Source organism: Onychostruthus taczanowskii, unplaced genomic scaffold (genome assembly GCF_017590055.1).
Source record: "Onychostruthus taczanowskii isolate IOZ18803 unplaced genomic scaffold, ASM1759005v1 scaffold2, whole genome shotgun sequence".
NCBI lineage: Eukaryota > Metazoa > Chordata > Aves > Passeriformes > Passeridae > Onychostruthus > Onychostruthus taczanowskii.
Genome location: NW_024499239.1, coordinates 21,366,753 through 21,385,457, shown reverse-complemented (window position 1 = coordinate 21,385,457; position 18,705 = coordinate 21,366,753). Strand labels below are relative to the sequence as shown.

The 18,705-nt window shown below is 38.8% G+C and overlaps 1 protein-coding gene across 1 annotated transcript; it reads left to right on the top strand.

Moving 5' to 3' along the window:
* Nucleotides 1–589: 589 nt before the first annotated feature.
* Nucleotides 590–17,838, top strand: SH3BP2 (SH3 domain binding protein 2). Its single transcript, XM_041402802.1, has 13 exons — nt 590–799; nt 6,257–6,396; nt 7,444–7,546; nt 9,211–9,328; nt 9,909–9,979; nt 10,343–10,431; nt 11,766–11,831; nt 12,390–12,888; nt 13,770–13,878; nt 14,215–14,270; nt 14,710–14,791; nt 15,043–15,102; nt 15,516–17,838. The coding sequence occupies exons 1-13, from the start codon at nt 690–692 to the stop codon at nt 15,651–15,653; spliced, it is 1,641 nt and encodes a 546-aa protein (XP_041258736.1). The 5' UTR covers nt 590–689; the 3' UTR covers nt 15,654–17,838.
* Nucleotides 17,839–18,705: the final 867 nt, after the last annotated feature.

The following is an 18,705-nucleotide window of genomic DNA, read 5'->3' as shown; positions in this document are numbered from 1 at the left end:
CTGTGAGCAATTGTGCACTGTCAGCCTCTTGAATTGGGATTTTACTGTCTTTTGTGGTTTGTGTAGCATCAACAGTACAGGCAAGACTTGCTCTAAAGCATGTCTATGCTGCAGAATTTTTCAGGGTGGCAATTTTGGTTGTCTTGGGTTGAAGAGGGAAGGACAAGCTCCAGCTGTGGGGGAGAAAACAGATGAAATACTTACAGTTCTGTGGTGCAGGGCAAGTACCTGAGGCACAGGCTCTTCAGGAGCTCAGGCAGCGTTTCTGAGCCGCGTCTCGCCAGTGTGGGAGCTGGAGCACGCTGAGAGAAAAAAGGACAACTTTCTTTTTCTCCCATGGGAAAGTGGTTGATTGAAAGGTGAGTAGGAAGAAAGCGAGCCCTGGAAAATCCCCTCTGCTTTCTATCTCGGTGTCTGCCAGGCGTTCTGTGCGGGAATTGATTTCCAGCCTCCCTGGGAAGCTGGGAAATCTGACACAGATAGCGCTGCCCACGGAGAGCGGGGAAACAGGAAGCAACAAAGGAAACAAGTCACCGCCTCGGCGTCACTTTTGGCCGGGGACAGTGCAGATGCACAGGCAGCTGGGGCAGGGCTCCTCTGGCTTTTGTGTGTCGAGCGGACGGCAGCTGCAGCTGTGGCTGTCAACCGGGAGTACCCCAAGGTGGGAGAAGTGCAGGGATGTTCCTGCCATGCCTGAGAGGGGTCACAAGCTGTTAATGGCCCTGTCGTCACAAAGGAAACAATCATTCGGGGAAACTGTCTGCAGGAAAACCATGTGTCGATCGGACAAGGTCACCAGGTTGGTGCTTTTTGTGGCTTGTGTTTCTGTCATCCTTTCTCCTTCAGGTCGGGAGCAGACTGCAGCCAAGAGTAGAATATGGTTTATGAGCTAAAGTACTTTTAACTCGTGCAGAAAATTAAATGATAAAGAATTGGAGTGGGAAGAGATGAGTTGGGTGTTGGTTGAAAACTTGTCAGAAAAGAAAAGCAAGTTGCAGCAAGTTAAAGAGAGTAAATTTAGTTATATAGTGTATCTCAGTTGGGCTTATTTCTCTGTTCCCTTTGTCTTCTAAGATTTTTTTTTTTACTTGTGTTTTTACTGTGCTATTAATCTTTCTGAGAGAGTATTGTGAAAGGGGCTGTTAGAGGTATTAAGAAATGGACTGTGTAACCAAAAAAAGTAGGAGAGATATGGAAAAGCATTTCAGAAGTACTGGAGAATGGTTAATAAATAGACAAGAGACCTGATCATTCTGCAGAAAGCAGTTTTAAGAAGAGGTGGTAAATGTTTAGATGGTTGAATCAGAAAAATCATTCTAACTCAGAGTTGCTGAGAGCATATAGGAGAAACTTTTCCTGTTCTGCAGTGTCATTTTTGGTAAAGCTGCCTCATTTTTGTAAAGCCTGATACCTCAGTCTCTGCATGATTTGAGGAATGCATTCATTTCTGTAAGTTATGTATTCAGAAGTAAACTAGCATCTGGCTGAGCTGGGTTTTACTTTCACGTAAAATTTAAGGATTAGAGGTTATGAGATTACAGATGTAAAAGTTCTCAGATGTAATTGGAATAGAGAGCATTGTTACAAATTCAGATCAGGTTTACTTTTTGTACTGCAGTTTTGGAAGCTGGTTTTTTGTTTTTTTCCAGCATGACCAAACAGGGACAGATCATAAATATTATTATAACAAGTGAGAACTTTTAAAACAACTATTGGCAGCTGTAGTCTCAGAGAAGAGGGTAATTTTTTTTTTGCCTATATACTGCAAGATGTGGAGATGATCACATCTGCCATATATTCTGCTGAAGTTAAGCAAGAACTGAGGACTCTTCCAGGATGCAATCCTTAATTGAATCAACTTGTATTTGCTCTAATTGGGCTGAACGCCAATAGCTCTTAGGGCCAAGAGGGATAAGTGTTCTTCTACAATGTAATCCAGATTTTTAACCTGGCAGAATTTTACTTTTACTCATGGAGGGACTTTCAGCTTGTAAAGTTATGCCCTAGCCTTCAGTCTAGCTGTTCTCTATCCACTGAATGAGGGATAGATGAAAATTGCTTCACAGATGTATACATTTACTTGCTACACATTCACAGAAGTCTGCTATCCATGCAGAGTTTGAGCTTGGTAGCAATACTGTGATTCAGAAAATACTTCTTTACCTGACTGGCCCTGTCCTGGTTACAAGATGAAGTGTGTGAATTCACTTTTTTTTTTCATGCAGTTTAACTTTTAGAGTACTTTGAAGTAAAAAGTGACTCATTGTGATAGTGTTTGAGGAAAATGTACTGATGTGATAGACTTGGGCTGACTTTATTGATACATTAGCAATACACTGCAAATTGGTTAGGTTTTCAGTCTGGTACACCAGTTTGTATATAAGAAGCAGTTACAATAGTGATTGTACAAGTTCTGTATCGTGCTCCAGAGTGCTGATTGCACCATTCTGTCTTTCCAAAAGCACTCCTGAATGAGGAAGCACATCCTAGAAGCTGCTGTTCTCCTGTTTCTCCTGCTACACTGCAGGGCCTTTCATCTCCCTCACAGGCATAGAACTGTCACAGGGATCACCTGAGAAACAAAGTGATGCAAGACCTTTCCCTGACTGCTGCCATCCTCTTCTTGTTCAGAGGGTTCCATTCAGTGGGGGAGGAGATTAATTCAATAACCACACGCAGTGGGATTGGGACTTGGTGGAAAAACTGATTAAAAAATATGCATCTAGTTCCTTGGTGAGTGGGAAGAGGAATTGTGTAGCTATTACTAGAAGCTTTCACCAAGCAATGCATGGCATGTTGCCTTCTGTTTGTGAGAGAGGACCAGTGTCAGGAGGAGCTTTGGCTGCACTGAGTGAGCCCTTTCTGTTAATTTGGTTGTCAGCCCTGTGGAAGAGACTCTCTGATGCACCAGAGGTGAAAATCTGTAACAGGGGCTTTGGCTCGTAGTGTGAGAATGTAACTGCATAAAAAACCCAGAAAAAACAGCTGGGAAATGTCCCTCTGTTCTCACCAATGCCAGAGTTAACAATGACTTCAGTGACTGCTATGGCACCTACCTGGTAGTGCAACATCTGTCTGTTCTTGATGTAATCTGTTAAAGAAGTTACAACAGGAATATTGAGAGTGGAAGGAACCATTCACTGAGTTAAAGGCAACCATACTATAGATGCTAACACCACAAAAATCTTTGAGCTTCCATTTTTTTCCTTCTCTCCCACCCCTACAATAAAGATTCTGAAGTTAGATTTGTGTTGACAGCTTTCTCCCAGCTGTGTGATGCAAAATAGCAACATCTGTCCTTACAGAGCTGTTTTCTACAGACAAGAAAAGAAGAAAAATCTGACTGGGTCTGGAGTCAAAGTACTGAAATGTATTTTAGCAGCACCATTGAAAGATTTCATCTCAGAATACTGAAGTCTTCCCTAAGTGTCTGCTATGTGCCTGCAAATGAAAGTGCTTGAGGAGTGTACAGATATGATGGGGAGTATTATAAGCCACGCTGAAATCCAGATAATGGGCTTAGCTGCCTCTTAATCTGTTGGAAAGCCTGGTGCATTAGGTGGGCTCTTTAGTTTGTGTAATCTGTGCTGGTGGCATGGATTTCAGCTGTGTTTCCTTTTACTCACTTCTTTTGTTCACTTAGCTGGGCTGGGGAAGTTCCATGTTTTGGTCTCCATTTTCAGGACTGTTTTATAGTAAGTAGCCCAAAATAAGAAATGATTGTGAAAAGGGGAAGCAGAACCTGATACTCAGCTGTCCTCTTCTGTCAGGTAAATCCCGTAGTCGGCACACTGTAGAAATGGATTTTTTTTTTCCTCTGCTTCCATAGTTTTTCTTTTCTTTCCTGTCTGTCGTAAGATCTGGCTTTTCAGGCAGAGGAGATAATGCCCATCCAGACAAGCTTTAGTGAGCAGTCTGACAGGTGCACTCCCCTATTGAACGCAAACATGACTGGGACAAATATTTCTGCTTTCTGTATTTACCTAGGGTACCATATACATATTGCCAGTGTTTCACTTTGGCTTCCTAAAAATTTCAGCTTACTGGTTGTTTTGGACAACTTCTCTGAGACATTTAACTCTGCCTCTTCTGATAGGTTTTCAGCCTATATACAGAGCACTGAAACAGTTTCACACCATGCACTGGGTGCTTCAGTCCTTTCTTTTGTTCTTTGTAGTAAAGGTACAGAGGATTGGAAGACCTAAGATGAACATGAAACTCTTGGATGGCATTGAGACTAACACTGGAAAAGTAGCATCAGAATATATTAATCTGAATGAAAAGGTTTCATTTTTACTTAGTCTATTTTCTGAACATAACTAGAAACAGACAGAAGTAACTTAAGTTCTAATGGTTAAACATTTATGTGTGTATTCTTAAAAGAATAAGCCCAGGACTTGCTTTTGCAATCCTTGTTTAAAGGAAATCACTCTTAGCAGTATTGATGTGGCTTGGCATCAGCAGCCAGCTGGGTAACACTCTCCATTCCCCTCACTTCAACTTTTCTGCAAGATGTGGAGAAATAATGTGAAGGATTTCTGGGGGCGGGGGGGATGTTACCTTCTGCTGCTATTTTTTTCATTTTTAGTCTTAAAAGCTTAAAATATTAGCCCCTTTTTGGACACATTGCTGTTGCTAGAGATTTCGTTGTGGAGGAGAAGGAGGAAATAACTCAGCTTGGAAAGATCTCAGTCATTTAATAAGAACAGGGAGGAAACAGGAGAAGGAAGGATATAGCTGAGTAGAACAAAAACAACTTACTTTTTGGTGAGCAGGGAGGTCCTGGAGGAAAATTGGGATACCATGGTGTGTTGATGTGTCTGCTGTGGGAGCCTTTTTAGGGCCTTGGATCCTATCTTCTCTGGCTGTGTCTGCTTCATAACACTGGGTTCATAACACTTCATAACACCAAAACCTAATTTTTGTGATTAAGTCTTCTGGGCTGCCTTGAGAATTTAATTTAGTTTAAACTCTCCTGGTAGAAATTGCTAGGAATTTCCACCCTTTCCCACACATGGGTCATCACCAAATGGCAAACAGTTAGATCTAAATCCTAAACTGATCCTAAATTCAAGATCCATTGCCTTGCATTTCTGTTTTCCCTAACCCATGCAATGGGTACGTACTTTGCTGTTGCACCTCAACAAATCCGAAACACTTCCCTATTCTTTTCAGAATGGAAAAAGCCACTTTAGGTTGGAGGGCAAGTGCTTGGGTAGGGTGTTGTGCTGAGGCTCTTGGATTCTGTGTGGGCCTCACAATTTACCTCCTTTACTGTCCCTTCTGGGAAAAGGAGAAACAAAGAAGATCCATTAAATTTCAGTCCTGCATTGAAAGATTTTCAGTTCTAGACCATCATTCCTTTATCAGAAACTAATTAACTGGAACTTCATTAGTTTGCCTTTTACCTTTACCTACACCTGATGGTAACAGATCCTTTTATGTCTAGGTCAAAATTCCCATTCTATCCATGTGTGATTTCTTTTCTCCGTGGCACAGTAGGATTTTTAGCCTAGTTCTGTTAGCAGTTGAAGAAAGAAAGGGCTCATGTTGGTATATCAGAATAAGTTTCTGCCTCAGAAACTAATCTTTTTGGTTTAAGATGACAGCAGTAAGAGTGCTAACTGCAGAGATGCTTGGTGGAGCATCACATAAATAATTGATATATAAATCAAATTGAGGCCTGCAGAAATCTGAGAGGAACTTCATTTGCACAGGATGCTGTCACACATAACATACAGTATGAGATTATATACTAATCCTTTTAGTTAAAGAATAAAACATGTAAATATCAGGAGTAAGTAGTATTGGATGCTGCAGTTACTAAACCTTGGCTTGATTCCCTTGTTGCACAGAAAATGACATTTTCTGTATATACATTTGTCATGTAGCACTTGGGAGAAGAAACCAGTTTTATTTCCAGTCATCTACCTGATTAAGTCTTGCAGTGTTATCTGGAGTACTTTTAAAACTTAAATACTTAAGTAACATTTACTAAGCACTTTTTCTTTGTTTCAACAACTGTCAATCACTTTTGAGAGCAGTGTAAAAATAAATCGGGGCTTTTTCACCACGTTTTTTTATACATTACAAAGTTCCTGGAATCTTTGAACACCCTGTCTGTGTTACATTCTTGAGTGCTGAACCACATTAGTTGTTTGGAAATCTTGTTTAAGGAAACAAGCTTTGCTTCTCAGTACTCTTTCCTTAAAGTAAATCTGAGTTTTAAACTGTTTTTAATTATTCTAAATTGCAGAATGATGGCCTCGCAGGAGCAGGTCTGGCCAGTCCCAATGAAGGCCATTGGAGCACAAAACCTTCTGACAATGCCTGGAGGAGTCACCAAGTCAGGGTATCTTCATAAAAAAGGAGGCACCCAGCTGCAGATCCTGAAGTGTAAGTTGAATGAGGTATTAACTAAATTAAATGTTTTAAATGCTTGCCCCTGGGCCCAGTAACAGATTTCGTGTTAGCAGACTGTTGAAGCTGTTTTTCCACTTTGTATTGGAATACAATTTTACTGGAATATGTGTATGAAAGAGACTCATAGTGAAAGATTTTCCTTTAATTGTTTTGCAACTTTAAATCTTAGATAATATGTGTTGTGGTTGATTTTATTTTGCTTATTTAGTTCTCTTGTCAAGTCCTTCACAAGTAATGTTTTCAAGACAGACAGATTCCCAGGATATGTACTCATTTTGAATACTCTTTTCTGAAAGAAACTAGTACTCTGTGCTTTTTTTCCAGTTGGTTATTCTGTACTGGAAAAAATATTCCCATCTCCCAGTGCTGTTGTGAAATGGAAATTTTCTCACTGCCAACATTGGTCTGTATTTAATAACAGTAATTTCTTCTGAAATCAGTGTCTATTTACATGGGGAAACATTCATATTTTGGGTTTATTTATATGCTATTCATTTGGTATCCCTGTTTATTCTGAAACTATACTTATATAGTTAAGGACAAAGATTACTGCCTTTGATAAAGGAAGGTGTCTTGACCTCTTTCAAAAAGAGAAAACAGGATATCATTTTATTGGCAGGATTGTGTACTTGAGGTGAAAGAAGAGAGGGAGATAATGGTTTAGGGATGGATGTAAATATGTGTTTGTGCCCTGTGGCTGCCTTGCTGCTATTGCTTTTTCCACTAATAAAGGAGCACAGGTGGGGTCAGGCCTGCAGTCTCTGAGGCTTCTTTTGAAGTTTACAGATCAGCTGCTTCTCAAGTGAGGGAATCAAATATTACTCTTAGTCCTGAAACTCTGCAAATGGACAGCTTCACTGTGTGACTGGTCATCAACTGGCTGTCACTTAACTTGTTTGTGCTCATTTACAGTGATTCATATGATTACTAAGATCTTAACAATAATTCTACACATGCTAAGAGGTTCTAGTTGTTCTGCTGCCCTTGGATTTATATTTTCATCACTTTTTATCCTTTCAGGGCCACTGAGATTTGTGATTATCCACGAGGGATGTATTTACTATTTTAAGAGCAGCACATCTGCATCTCCCCAGGGTGCATTTTCTTTGAAAGGTTACAACAGGTAAGTGCCAAGGAAGTTGTTAAACACCCAAGCTCCTCTTACTTAATGCTAGAGGTTGTGGGTTTCATTTCTAATGAAGTTAAACACAGCTACATCTGTTGTTTGGGTTAAGCATTGATCTCAGATTGCAAGAAATGTATTCCTTTCAAATCGTGTATATGACATTTCCTGTGCTTGGTGAGTGGACAGCCTTCTTTTTCTGTGATTTAACCAGTAAAGCTGCTTGAACTGCAATGGCCTTGCTCCTGTTACTGATTAATGCAGACTGCACTGATTAATGCAGACTGCATGTGCAGATAGGTGTGGAGTCTTTCAGACAGACCATCTTTGTTCTGTAGTGACCAGAATCAGAAGAGAAAATTTATGGAGTTATTAGTTCAGCAGCTGTAGTTAGTGATGAAACTGTATCAATACAAAGTGCTAAATGAGAGAATGCATATGCAAAGTATCTGACTCATTTCACTACACATTTTTAATCTTAATATTTACTTTGCAAGTTGAAGACAGAAATATGTGGCTTTCAAGTTAGCCAGTGCTGTCAGAATCTGAATGCAGCAGAAGTACAGGGCTACTAATACAAGTCCAACCTAACTTTAGGGAATTGCTGTTGAAATAGATGCTAAGAAAGGTTTAATGAAAAATAGGAAATGTAGAGAAATATCACTGTATTGATCCTAACCACTACAATTTTATAGTATATGTATATCTTGTACTGTATAATGTTCTTAGACTTGTGGAACAAGGAATTACCTTTTCTTAAATTATGACAGCTTTTCTTAACAGAGCATGACAATGACATATTTGTAAGGGAATGCACTTGTTAACATTGTAGCTAGTTGAAAATTCAACATTAATTTGTAGAAGAAACCCACTCTGTAATTCATGACACAAGCTTCTGATATCCACCTGAATGTGTGCAATACCATAGAATCTGTAAATGCTAGAGACTGTTCATTCCTTTTATTGTATCTTCATTCTAGCAGCCTTGTAGAGACCTTGGCTGGAATAGGGACCGGGTCTTGATTAGTATAAGGCACAGACAAACATTACTGAAACAGAATTTGAATGGAAAGCATTGTTAGATTGAGTAGTTGCATAAGGGGTTTTTAGATTTTTTTTTTTCCCCCTAGGAGTCCCAAATGAAGAAATTCCTTAACACACAGAAAAAAGAAAGCAGTTAAATTGTGCTTGTTTTAAAATAATAAAAAAAAAAAGTGCAAGAAAGTGTTTATAAGGGAAATGTGTAAAAATTATTTGCTTTTATTATTAGTTTTTTCTTATTTTCATGGGAAATATGTTTTGATTTCTCTTCTGAAAGAGTGACTTCTTGAAATAAGGGCCTCAAGCACCCTGAGTACATCTTGCAGTGTGTGATGCTTATGAATGAATGTGATTCATTAACCCTTGAACAGGTCAAAGCAGCTGTTTATAAAAGTCTGGCTGGTGGATTAACAAGTGCTCTTCCTTTTGCACTGTCCCTTCTACCCCAATAATGGAGAAGTACTGCAAATCCACACATGGGGATTTCTGTGGTGGTTTTCTGGGCTTGGGGATATTTTCCAAAAGGCAAAACTGGCCAGTGAAACTGCTTTCTGTCAGTCTTTATGCACAGCAGCATTAACTATAGACGAAGGTGTTTCTGTATTGGTTGTTCTGTTTCTCAGGGTTATGCGGGCAGCTGAGGAGACAACATCAAGCAATGTGTTTCCTTTCAAGTTAGTTCACATAAGCAAGAAGCACAGGACGTGGTTTTTTTCAGCTTCTTCTGAAGATGAAAGAAAGGTAACTTTCTTCTTTTGTAATAGCATTTTCATTGAAGCAAAAAGACTTCCCTAAAATCTAAATGAATTGGAAATGCAGCTGAAATTTGTACACCTAGTTCTTTGGGCTCCCCTGAAAATCATGTCTGAGGTTTTAACTATTAACTTAATATTAATTCAACTTCTAATTTAGGGAATGGCTGTGACATACTAGATGGCATGGTTTTCTCCATATTTCATAAATATTCCATATTTATTTTTCACCAAGGAAAAAGTAATGATACATTAAGCCTTTGATAAATTCTGAAAACTGTTCAGTGAAATCTCATCCCCATAAACATACTCTGAATATATATATGGCTTTAGGAATAACAGCCTGAAATTTGCAAACTGAAAATTTAATATTTCAGTAGGTTGCTGCAGCATTTTAGATAGTCAAAACATTTGACTGCTGAGTCTTTTCAATAAAAAAATAATGGATAAATAGTATTTCAACGTATGTTCCCTGTACAGTTACTCTTTTCTTACAGAGGACAAGATACATCTGCATTTAATGATTTAAGAATTGATGTGTTGAATGTTGTATTTTTATTTTTGTTTAGAATTGGATGCTATCCTTGAGAAGGGAAATTGGTCACTACCATGAGAAGAAAGAAACAATAACAGAATTTAGGTATAAACCCTTATTCTTTATTGGCTTTTTTATCCCTTTTGCACTAGCTCTTTACAGTGCTGTTTTAGGCTTTTTGCACCTACAAGGAACTTCCTGTATAATAAGAACAGGCACGGTAAGACCCAAGAAGAAAATCTCTTCCCAATTTACACTTTAAAGAATATGAAGAAAAACCCAAATCTTTAACCAAAGAGCACTTTCAATGTCAGCTTTGTGCAAAGGAAATGAAGTCTTTTAAAAGACAGCAACAACATATCTGACTGTTAACTGGGAAATAGGAACAGATTGCTTCTGCTTTTCCAGCATTCCTTTCCAGTGCTGCAGTCCTGCTAAACAGAAGTAACTCTGTCTTGTCTTTTGCAGTGACTCTGGTTCTGATGCAGACAGTTTCTATGGCTCAGTAGAACGTCCCATTGACATCAAGTATTCCCACCATTCAGCAGATAATGAAGGTGACAAATTCAGACACCGATAAATAAGGCTTCTTTGTTGCTTATTTATTTCTTCTGAATTCTGCAGGAATTATTCCCACAGCTTAAGTAAACTGATCCAGTTTGTAACTGGTGTTTTTTTACAAGGTGTATCTCTATTGTCCTTTTAAATCAGGAACAGGTGTTCTGTGCCATTAACTGTTGGTACAAATAAACTAAAGAATTTCAGATCCTTTAAGGAGGTTAACTAAAAGTGAGACAGAAAGCCTGTCAGGTAGGCATTCACAGCATATTTCAGCAACTGAGTTCCAAGTCAATAAATGTGTTTGTGAAAACCAACATGAGAAACCTTGCCTTGAGGTTCAGCAGGGATCTTTTTCTTGGCCTTTCCCCATCTGCCCTTTCAGATTTCTAAGGGCAATGTTGATGGGACCAAGTCCTCCCATTTCCTGAAAGGAAATTCCTGACTATTCTGCAGGAATGGGTCTTGTTAGGAAATCCGGTCCCATTGCTGTGAGCAGAGAAGAACAGACTCCTCAGCATTTCATGTGGGGTTGTAGTTTAGCCCTTCTGATTTTATGGCAGGGGAGGGTTGTATGCAAGATGAATGGTGATAAGAGGCCTGGTAGGAGTTTAAATTAGGAAAATTAGAGTAACTGATTTTTATCAGCTATTCTTACCTTTTTTTTAGGGCATTCCTCTGCATATTGTCCTTCAGGCTCCTCTTATAATCAGTGATGAGAAATTACTGCCTAGAAGAAACATGTTTTTTGTGGCTTGGTTGTTCTGATTTACAGTTAAAGGCAACATTGAAACCACTTAAGCCATTTGTTGTGGTGCTTTTTTTTTTTCTTTTGTTATTGCCAGAGCGAGGCAAAAGAATTAAAATTGTTTTGTAGATCATTAAGCTTGTTTAATCTTCCATATTGCAAAACCATACATTTTTCTGTGGTAGGGTTAAAGTCTGGGTTGTTGTTTTTTTTTTTTAAAAGTGCTTTTGTCAATGCATCCATGTAGTTGTGTCTCTGCAACTGATTTGAAGGCGGAAGGGTGGAACACTAGAAAGTGTCACCAAAAAATAATTTTTTTAACTTTTAAGTCGAAAAAAAAAATTAATGTGCAGTGTACTTGATTTGCCTCTATTATAAGAAATTACTTTTTTAATTGACACAAAAATTTTAGGAAACACCTAGATAGCAGAGGGGTGGATCCAAACTATTAATTTTTTTCATCTCTTTAGGAAAAATACCTGAAAAATATCTGTTTTAAGGAGCCCTAAGTACTTGCTACTTTCTTAGGTTTCCTAGGTTCCAAGAGTATTTATCAGAGTGTGACACACTGATTTTTATCTGCAGATTACGACCAGGAGGAAGAGGATGAGTCTTATTTGCAGCCAGATACTTCTGACATAGTGAAAGATGGTATGTGATTTCTTTGACTCCCCTCACAAAAGTCCCAGTGAAAGGCCCCCAGTGAAGGCAATATTCATGTGGAATGCCAGCTTATTATTTTGTATTAGTCATTACTATTCCAGCTGGAAAAATAACTGAAATAATGCAGAGGTATCTAATCTTGAGAGGTATTTAGGGTCAGGAGTTTGTAATAACGGCAGTAACCATTTACAGAAAGCATTACATGCCTTTAGGGGTGTGTTTTCTTGGAGCCTCCTGCCTGGAATGACCTGTATCTGGTCATCAGTCTGGAGCAGCAGTAATGCTTTTAAGGAAAAAACAGATACAAAGTGAAAAATCTTTGCTAAGTCATCATAAGCCATGCCTGAAGAAAAATAGCAGGAGTTTATTACCTATAACTTTCAGAATTCTGCTAAAAGTCAAATGCTTATCCAGCATGTTGAGTACTGTCAGACCTGATGCCAGTGAAATATCTTGGATTACACAGAAAATTGATTTGAGCAGTGTCTTTTGATGACTTTTGTATGGCCCCTCAGTGTGTCACCTTCTTTGGTTTTCTTTCTGCAGATATGGTCCTGCCCCCTGCGTACCCACCTCCGCCCGTTCCTCACGTCAGGAAATCTCCCTACTCAGAAGCAAGGGCACATTCCTACTCTGGCAAACCAACTGCACCAGTACCACCACCACCCCCTAAGAGGAGCTTACCTGAAATCAAACTAGAGCCACCCCCTGTGCCCCCTTTACCTGTGTTCAAAAAGCCTGCGAGCGGCAAAGAGTCTCACCCGCTGCCTCCCGAGCCTGTGCCTCCAGCCCAAGCCCTTGCTCCTCCAGAAGCGTGTGAGAAGCTAAAAAGCTTAAACCTTTCCCCACGGACTCCTCCTCCTCTGCCAGGCAATAAACCCAAGTTGTCACAGCTTGCTGAAAAGCTAGCAGAGCCCAAAGTGCCAAGGGAGCCTGGTAAACCTGGACTGTTTGTGCCACCCGTGCTCCCAAAGCCACCTGTGCCAAGCCACCAGCCCCCTGCAGCCAAGCCCAGGACAGAGAAATCTTTATGTCCCCAGTTACAGTAAGTATGAAAACACAGTGCCCTGTTGTTTCTCAATCACTTATTAGTTAACAAGTTTAGACATACTCAGATTCATACCAACATCTGTGTCTCTTCCCTGCACCATCCCTCTCTATGTTGTGCTTTTTTGCCTGTTATTTGAAAATCTGCAGTGAATCTAGCTGATCTGGTTGGACCTGTTCTGTGTAGGAGCTTGGACTAAATGATCTCTAGAGGTCTCCCCTTACTCGAATTAATCTGTGATTATCTAAATTAATCTGCAAGTGCTGCCTCCAGCTCTGGGGCCCCCAAAACAAGAAAGACTGTTGAAACTGGTCCAGAGGAGGCCACTGAGCTGATCTGAGAGCTGGAGCACCTTTCCTAAGAGTAGAGGCTGGCAGAGTTGGGATTGTTCAGCCTGGAGAAGAGAAGGCTCTGTGGAGACCCTTAGAACACCTTCCAGTACCTAAAAGAGCTACAAAAGAGCTGGAGAGGGACTTTTGACATGGGCGTGGAGTGCTAGGACAAGGGGGAATGTCTTTAAACTGAAAGAGGGGAGGTGTAGGTTCAGATTAGATATTGGGAATAAATTATTTACTGGGAGGGTGGTGAGGCACTGGCACAGATGGACACATAAACTGTGGATGCCCCATCCCTGGAAGGCCCATGCTGGATGGAGCTCCAGTCAGCCTGGTCTAGTGGAAGGTATCCCTGCCCATGGCAGGAGGGTTGGAATGAGATGATTTTTAAAGTCCCTTATACCCTAAATCATTCTAGGACTCCATGATTTGGGAGCTAAACTGAAAGTTCAGTTCTAGTGTTGCTATTACTTCAGTGTTTTGTGTATATTTGTTCTGCTTTCCTGATGAGATATCCTTCAGTTTTCATTCTGCTTCTGCCAGGAGATCACCACCAGATGGACAGAGTTTTAGAAGTTTTTCATTTGAAAAACCAGCACTACCCTCCAAGCCAAGCCAACCTGATGATGACTCTGATGATGATTATGAAAAAGTAAGATGAAGCAGATGATCCATTCTAAAAGAATATTTTTCCCTTGGTTATGTATATCTTTGGGAACATTTAAAGTGCATTATTTCAGGACAAGAGTAGCTTTCTGAAAATACAGTGCTGTGTAATTTTTTTTTCATTTCTTTTTGAGCTTTAGTGAATGCCTTGATAAGTTACAGAGTTTAAGATTGGATATAAAGGAGAAAGAAGCGAAAAGTAAAGATTAAATCACTGTTAATAATTTTACATTATGGCTGTAGCTTATTTGCATAAAAACTTGCTAGGGTTTTGAGTTGTCATTGACTTAATGATGATTTATTTTCTTTGTATTTTTTACAGATTGGGCTGCCTGTTTCAATATTTCTTAATACCTCTGAATCCTTCGAAGTTGAAAGGTAAAATGTGATTTTAAAATAGTTCCTTAGAAGTCCTACAAAACCTGTACTGAACTGTAGTCCAAAGATAATTTTGATAACTTGTGTTTAAAGCAGGCACTAAAATGTTTACTATGCAAATCACGTTCTAGAGAAGTTAGTTCAGTGCTCACATATCAATTGACAGATGAGAATGCAATGTGATTTGGCTCCATCTGGAGGAGGCTGTTTTGCCAGGGTGCTGGCTGGGACAAGAGAGCCAGATGATCTGTGCTGCACTGCTGGCTTAGGTGCCAGAACAGTGACTTTCTTTCAGCTATGATCTGCTATGAATTATTACACCCAAACCAGATATTTGTATTGAGAATTTTAAGACTGTAGGTATTTGATTTATCTGAGTGCTAATAACATGTCATGTACATGAATAATTGTAACATATGTCATTGTTTATTCTTTTCAGGATATTTAAAGCTAGTAGCCCACAAGGACAACCACAAAATGGATTGTACTGTATTAGGAACTCATCTTCTAAGCCTGGAAAGGTAAATTGCAATTTCTGAGTCTAACCCCCAAAAAACTTCTTGTTGAGACATACTGCATTTTGTATATGTTAAAGTACTTAATTTAGATGTGGTCTTTTCTTAAAGCAAGCAAATATGAGAGAATCCCTATCGTAGTGTCAGTGATTGTAAAAAAACTTTTTAGGCTGAATTTTAATTAATTCCTTAATAATACCTTAACTTAGAAGAGCTTGGTACCATAGACTGAATACATTGCATTTTTCTTCTTCAAGGTATTGGTTGTATGGGATGAACCTGCAGGAAAAGTGAGAAACTACAGAATCTTTGAAAAGGTTAGTAGCTGCACTACATATGCATCTTTAGGTTATATATGTCTGTGTGTATTAAAAGGGGGGATGCATATAGGTAAATATCAGAATTAAAAAGTTCAAGTCTAAATTTGTTCCCACCTCTGACAGTAAAAATCAGCTGATTTACAAATTCCTGGTCTAGGATAAAAGTTCGAGTACTCAGATCTGGGCTTTCTAATTGCTGTGTCATATATCATCATAAATTTCAGCCCCAGTCAAATCCTACTAAATTCCTGAGTTTAATTTGGACTTATTTGTGTGACTGACTAGTTTGCAAAGCAGTAGTGTATTTGAAAGAAGTTAGTTCTGATGATGATGTTCTGGCCGTCATTCCTTTAGACATTGAGCTGGAAACATTACTGTCAATGGTTACATATGTTTTTCTTCTACAACAGGATGGCAAGTTTTACCTGGATTCAGACATCCTGTTTTTGAACATGGGAAGTTTGGTGGAGTACTACAGCACTCATGTCTTACCCAGTCATGACAGCCTGATTCTCAGGTGTCCTTATGGTTACTCTAAGCCAAGGTGACAGGACAGCCGTGGCTCAGTGACACCCTGCTGCCCCTGAGGACAGCACTCCTGCCAGCTGGACATCCTGCTGTTTGCACACACAAACTGAATCTGTGTCCACCATTTATTCTCTCATAAATTGTTATAGAAATTCCATTTAATGAACTTCTGGTAAAACCTTAGAGTCCAGATCAGTGGATTTTATGGTCTTTTTCTTTACAAAGATCTGAACTGATTATGCTGTGAAAGCTGTCCAAGATACCCACACCTTTTATAAAACTGCTGCTATTACTAATCTCCTTGGAATGTTGAAGATGCACATGAGCAAAGAAGTGATCTGAATACAGCTGATCTAGAAAATGGACACTCTGAAAGTATGTCAGAATTTATTTGTGACAGGGAATACTAATACTCTGACTTGGAAATGCTACTCCTAAAGTCAGCATTGGTGCTCTACTGAGATATTTTGTATTACTTGTATAGCTGATGTGTACATAATGAAGATTTCTGTGCAAATTATTTTATTTACTCTAGGTAAAGATGATCAGGAAATGAGGCTTTTTTTTAAGCCACCTCTTACATCCTTGTACCTTCTGAGTACATTAATCACTGCCAGGTACTCTCTGGCTGAAATGGGTGTGGCATCCCACATACTGCTTCATGACATGCACTTCAGAGAAGAGTGGGACAATATTGATTTGGCTTTCATGGGAGCTCCATTACCTACTTCTGAGCTAGAAGGGTGTGTGCCACTGGTATTTCTAAAGGGTGTAAGAAAAGAGAAAGGGCTGCTTGAGATTTTTGGGGAAGGGAGCCATTTGAATGTTCCAAATTCCAGCTAGCAGCTCAATCTCACGTTGCCATAGTCAAAGTTTCTTTAAAACAAAGAACAAAAAAAACCCTGAAACCATGATTGTGATGCTACTATCAATCCAAAAATCTTTGTGGTCACACTTTGTTGTCAGCCAACTGCATTCTTTTCTGTTCTAGGGCAAAACACACTACCCTAGTCTGCTACCAAGACTTCTTTTATTATTAAAATTTCTACTCAGTTTGTAGTTGCATGCAAAACAAAAATCTGTCTTTAATCTATTGTCAGTGACAGACATTACCAGGGTGCTTTTAACATTTGTTCCCTAATATTTTGGGGACAGGTATCCTAAATCCAAGGGCTTGATATTTATGCCAAAACTACTCTATTAATGAATTTTAATATGGAGGAGAAATTAATTTTAATAACCTCTTAAGTAATTCTGTTGATCCAAAAATATTGTCATAATGGTCTCATACTCTAATAATGTTTACAATAATAGTAAAAAATAATATTAAAAAAAATTCTGCCACTCCTGAAACAGGAGAAGGTATCTAGTTTTTATCAGTCTGAATTTGTATTCATAAACTTTTTCTGTTACCTTTACCTTTATATATGCCCATTTTTCATCTTGCTACCATAGATGGTCACAACTTTAAAATTTAAAAAAACAAACAAACAAACAAAAAACATTACAGAATAAGAATTTGCTTTTTATGAAAACAATAAACCAGGACTTAGTCCCTAAGGAATTTTCCTTACTAATCAGATGGATTATGAGTATCATAAACAGGAATTGAGGCAGGAAATTCTGCCTCCATCTTTTTCAAGAGAGACAGACATACAAAATATCAGTCTTTTGATCTCTGTTCCTGCTGTAATAGGGCTTATGTGTGTAAAGAATGTGAAGTACTTAAAATTCAGATTCTGTTGAATGTTGGATATTTTAAGTCTTATTCCTTTTATTTTAAATTAGTATCCCTGTGATGCACTACCCTGACATTGATCCTCTCTAAAGAAGGCTCAGCCAAGACCGCATTTAAAAACATTTTTGGCAAATAGTTTTATGTATATCAGATTAAGTTCAAGTTTCTTGCAATATTCACACCTAACTGTCTACAAAGTAAGATTTTCTCTGTCTGGGAATAATTGACTTCATTGTGTCATGACAATATTATTTATAGTGTGCTCTCTTTGGGGCCCTATTCAGATATTTGATTGTTTGCTCAACCTTACACTCAGAAGATTTTTAAATTATAAACATCCATTTAAACCATAACATGCTCTTTACCTGTGTAATACAAGAGTTGCAAATATGTAAATTTTTGTGTAATTGCCTTTTGTATCTAAATGTATAGATTTCTGAAATTGATAAACTTTCAATGCCAGTCCACCTCATTTTGAGCAGTTGTCTTTAATTTCATGGAGTTGGGTTCCAATGCTTTTGTTCCTATCTGTGATCTTCTAATAGTGGAGTTAGAGGAATTCATTTTCTCTGCCCCTAAGAAGAAAATCTTCCTGTTCTAAACAAATCTGCAATCATTTAGACTCTTTCTTCCTCTTGCTCCTGCATACTAGTCTAGTCTGTCTTAGAACAAATCAGGTGAGTTTCTGGTGTTTGTAGGGAGCAAAGACACAGCTACAAGGCATGGCTCAGTATGTCTCCTGTATTTCTCACTATTCTGCCTCTGCTCCTTCCTTCACCACAAAGCAGCTTTTATGTCTACAACCTTCTGCAAGCTCCTTAGCTTTAAAATAGTTTGTGGGGAATTGTAAAAGCAGCATTTGATGCGCATAAAGAATGTAGTTAATGAGTTTTGTAATATCCAAGTCAAAATCATTGATAGTGGTTTGGAAGAAGACTTGCCTCCTGTGACTGAACCTCCAGATAAAAGTATTACAGGTCATATTTGGATGGGGATTGCTGTTCTAAGAAAAAAAAAAATTAGAGTGCTTTTGAAAATAAAACAAGGGACAATCAGTGGTATCACGTCATAAAAAGTGAACCAATATCCAAACAATTTTTTCTATGACAATAGAGGTGCTTTGTGTCAGCAGTCAAGCTTTCCCCACCTCAGAACTTGAATTTTCACAATACTGAATTGTGAAATGTGAATAAGTAGCAAGAGTATTTGTGGCCTCAAGTGGCTTCACCCTTTGGAACGTGCAAAAGGACGCTGAAGGTTTTAGCTGAAAGTGTGATTATGTAGAATTTGGGGACATCTGCTGGTCAGCCTGTTCCACACAGGGATCCACACAA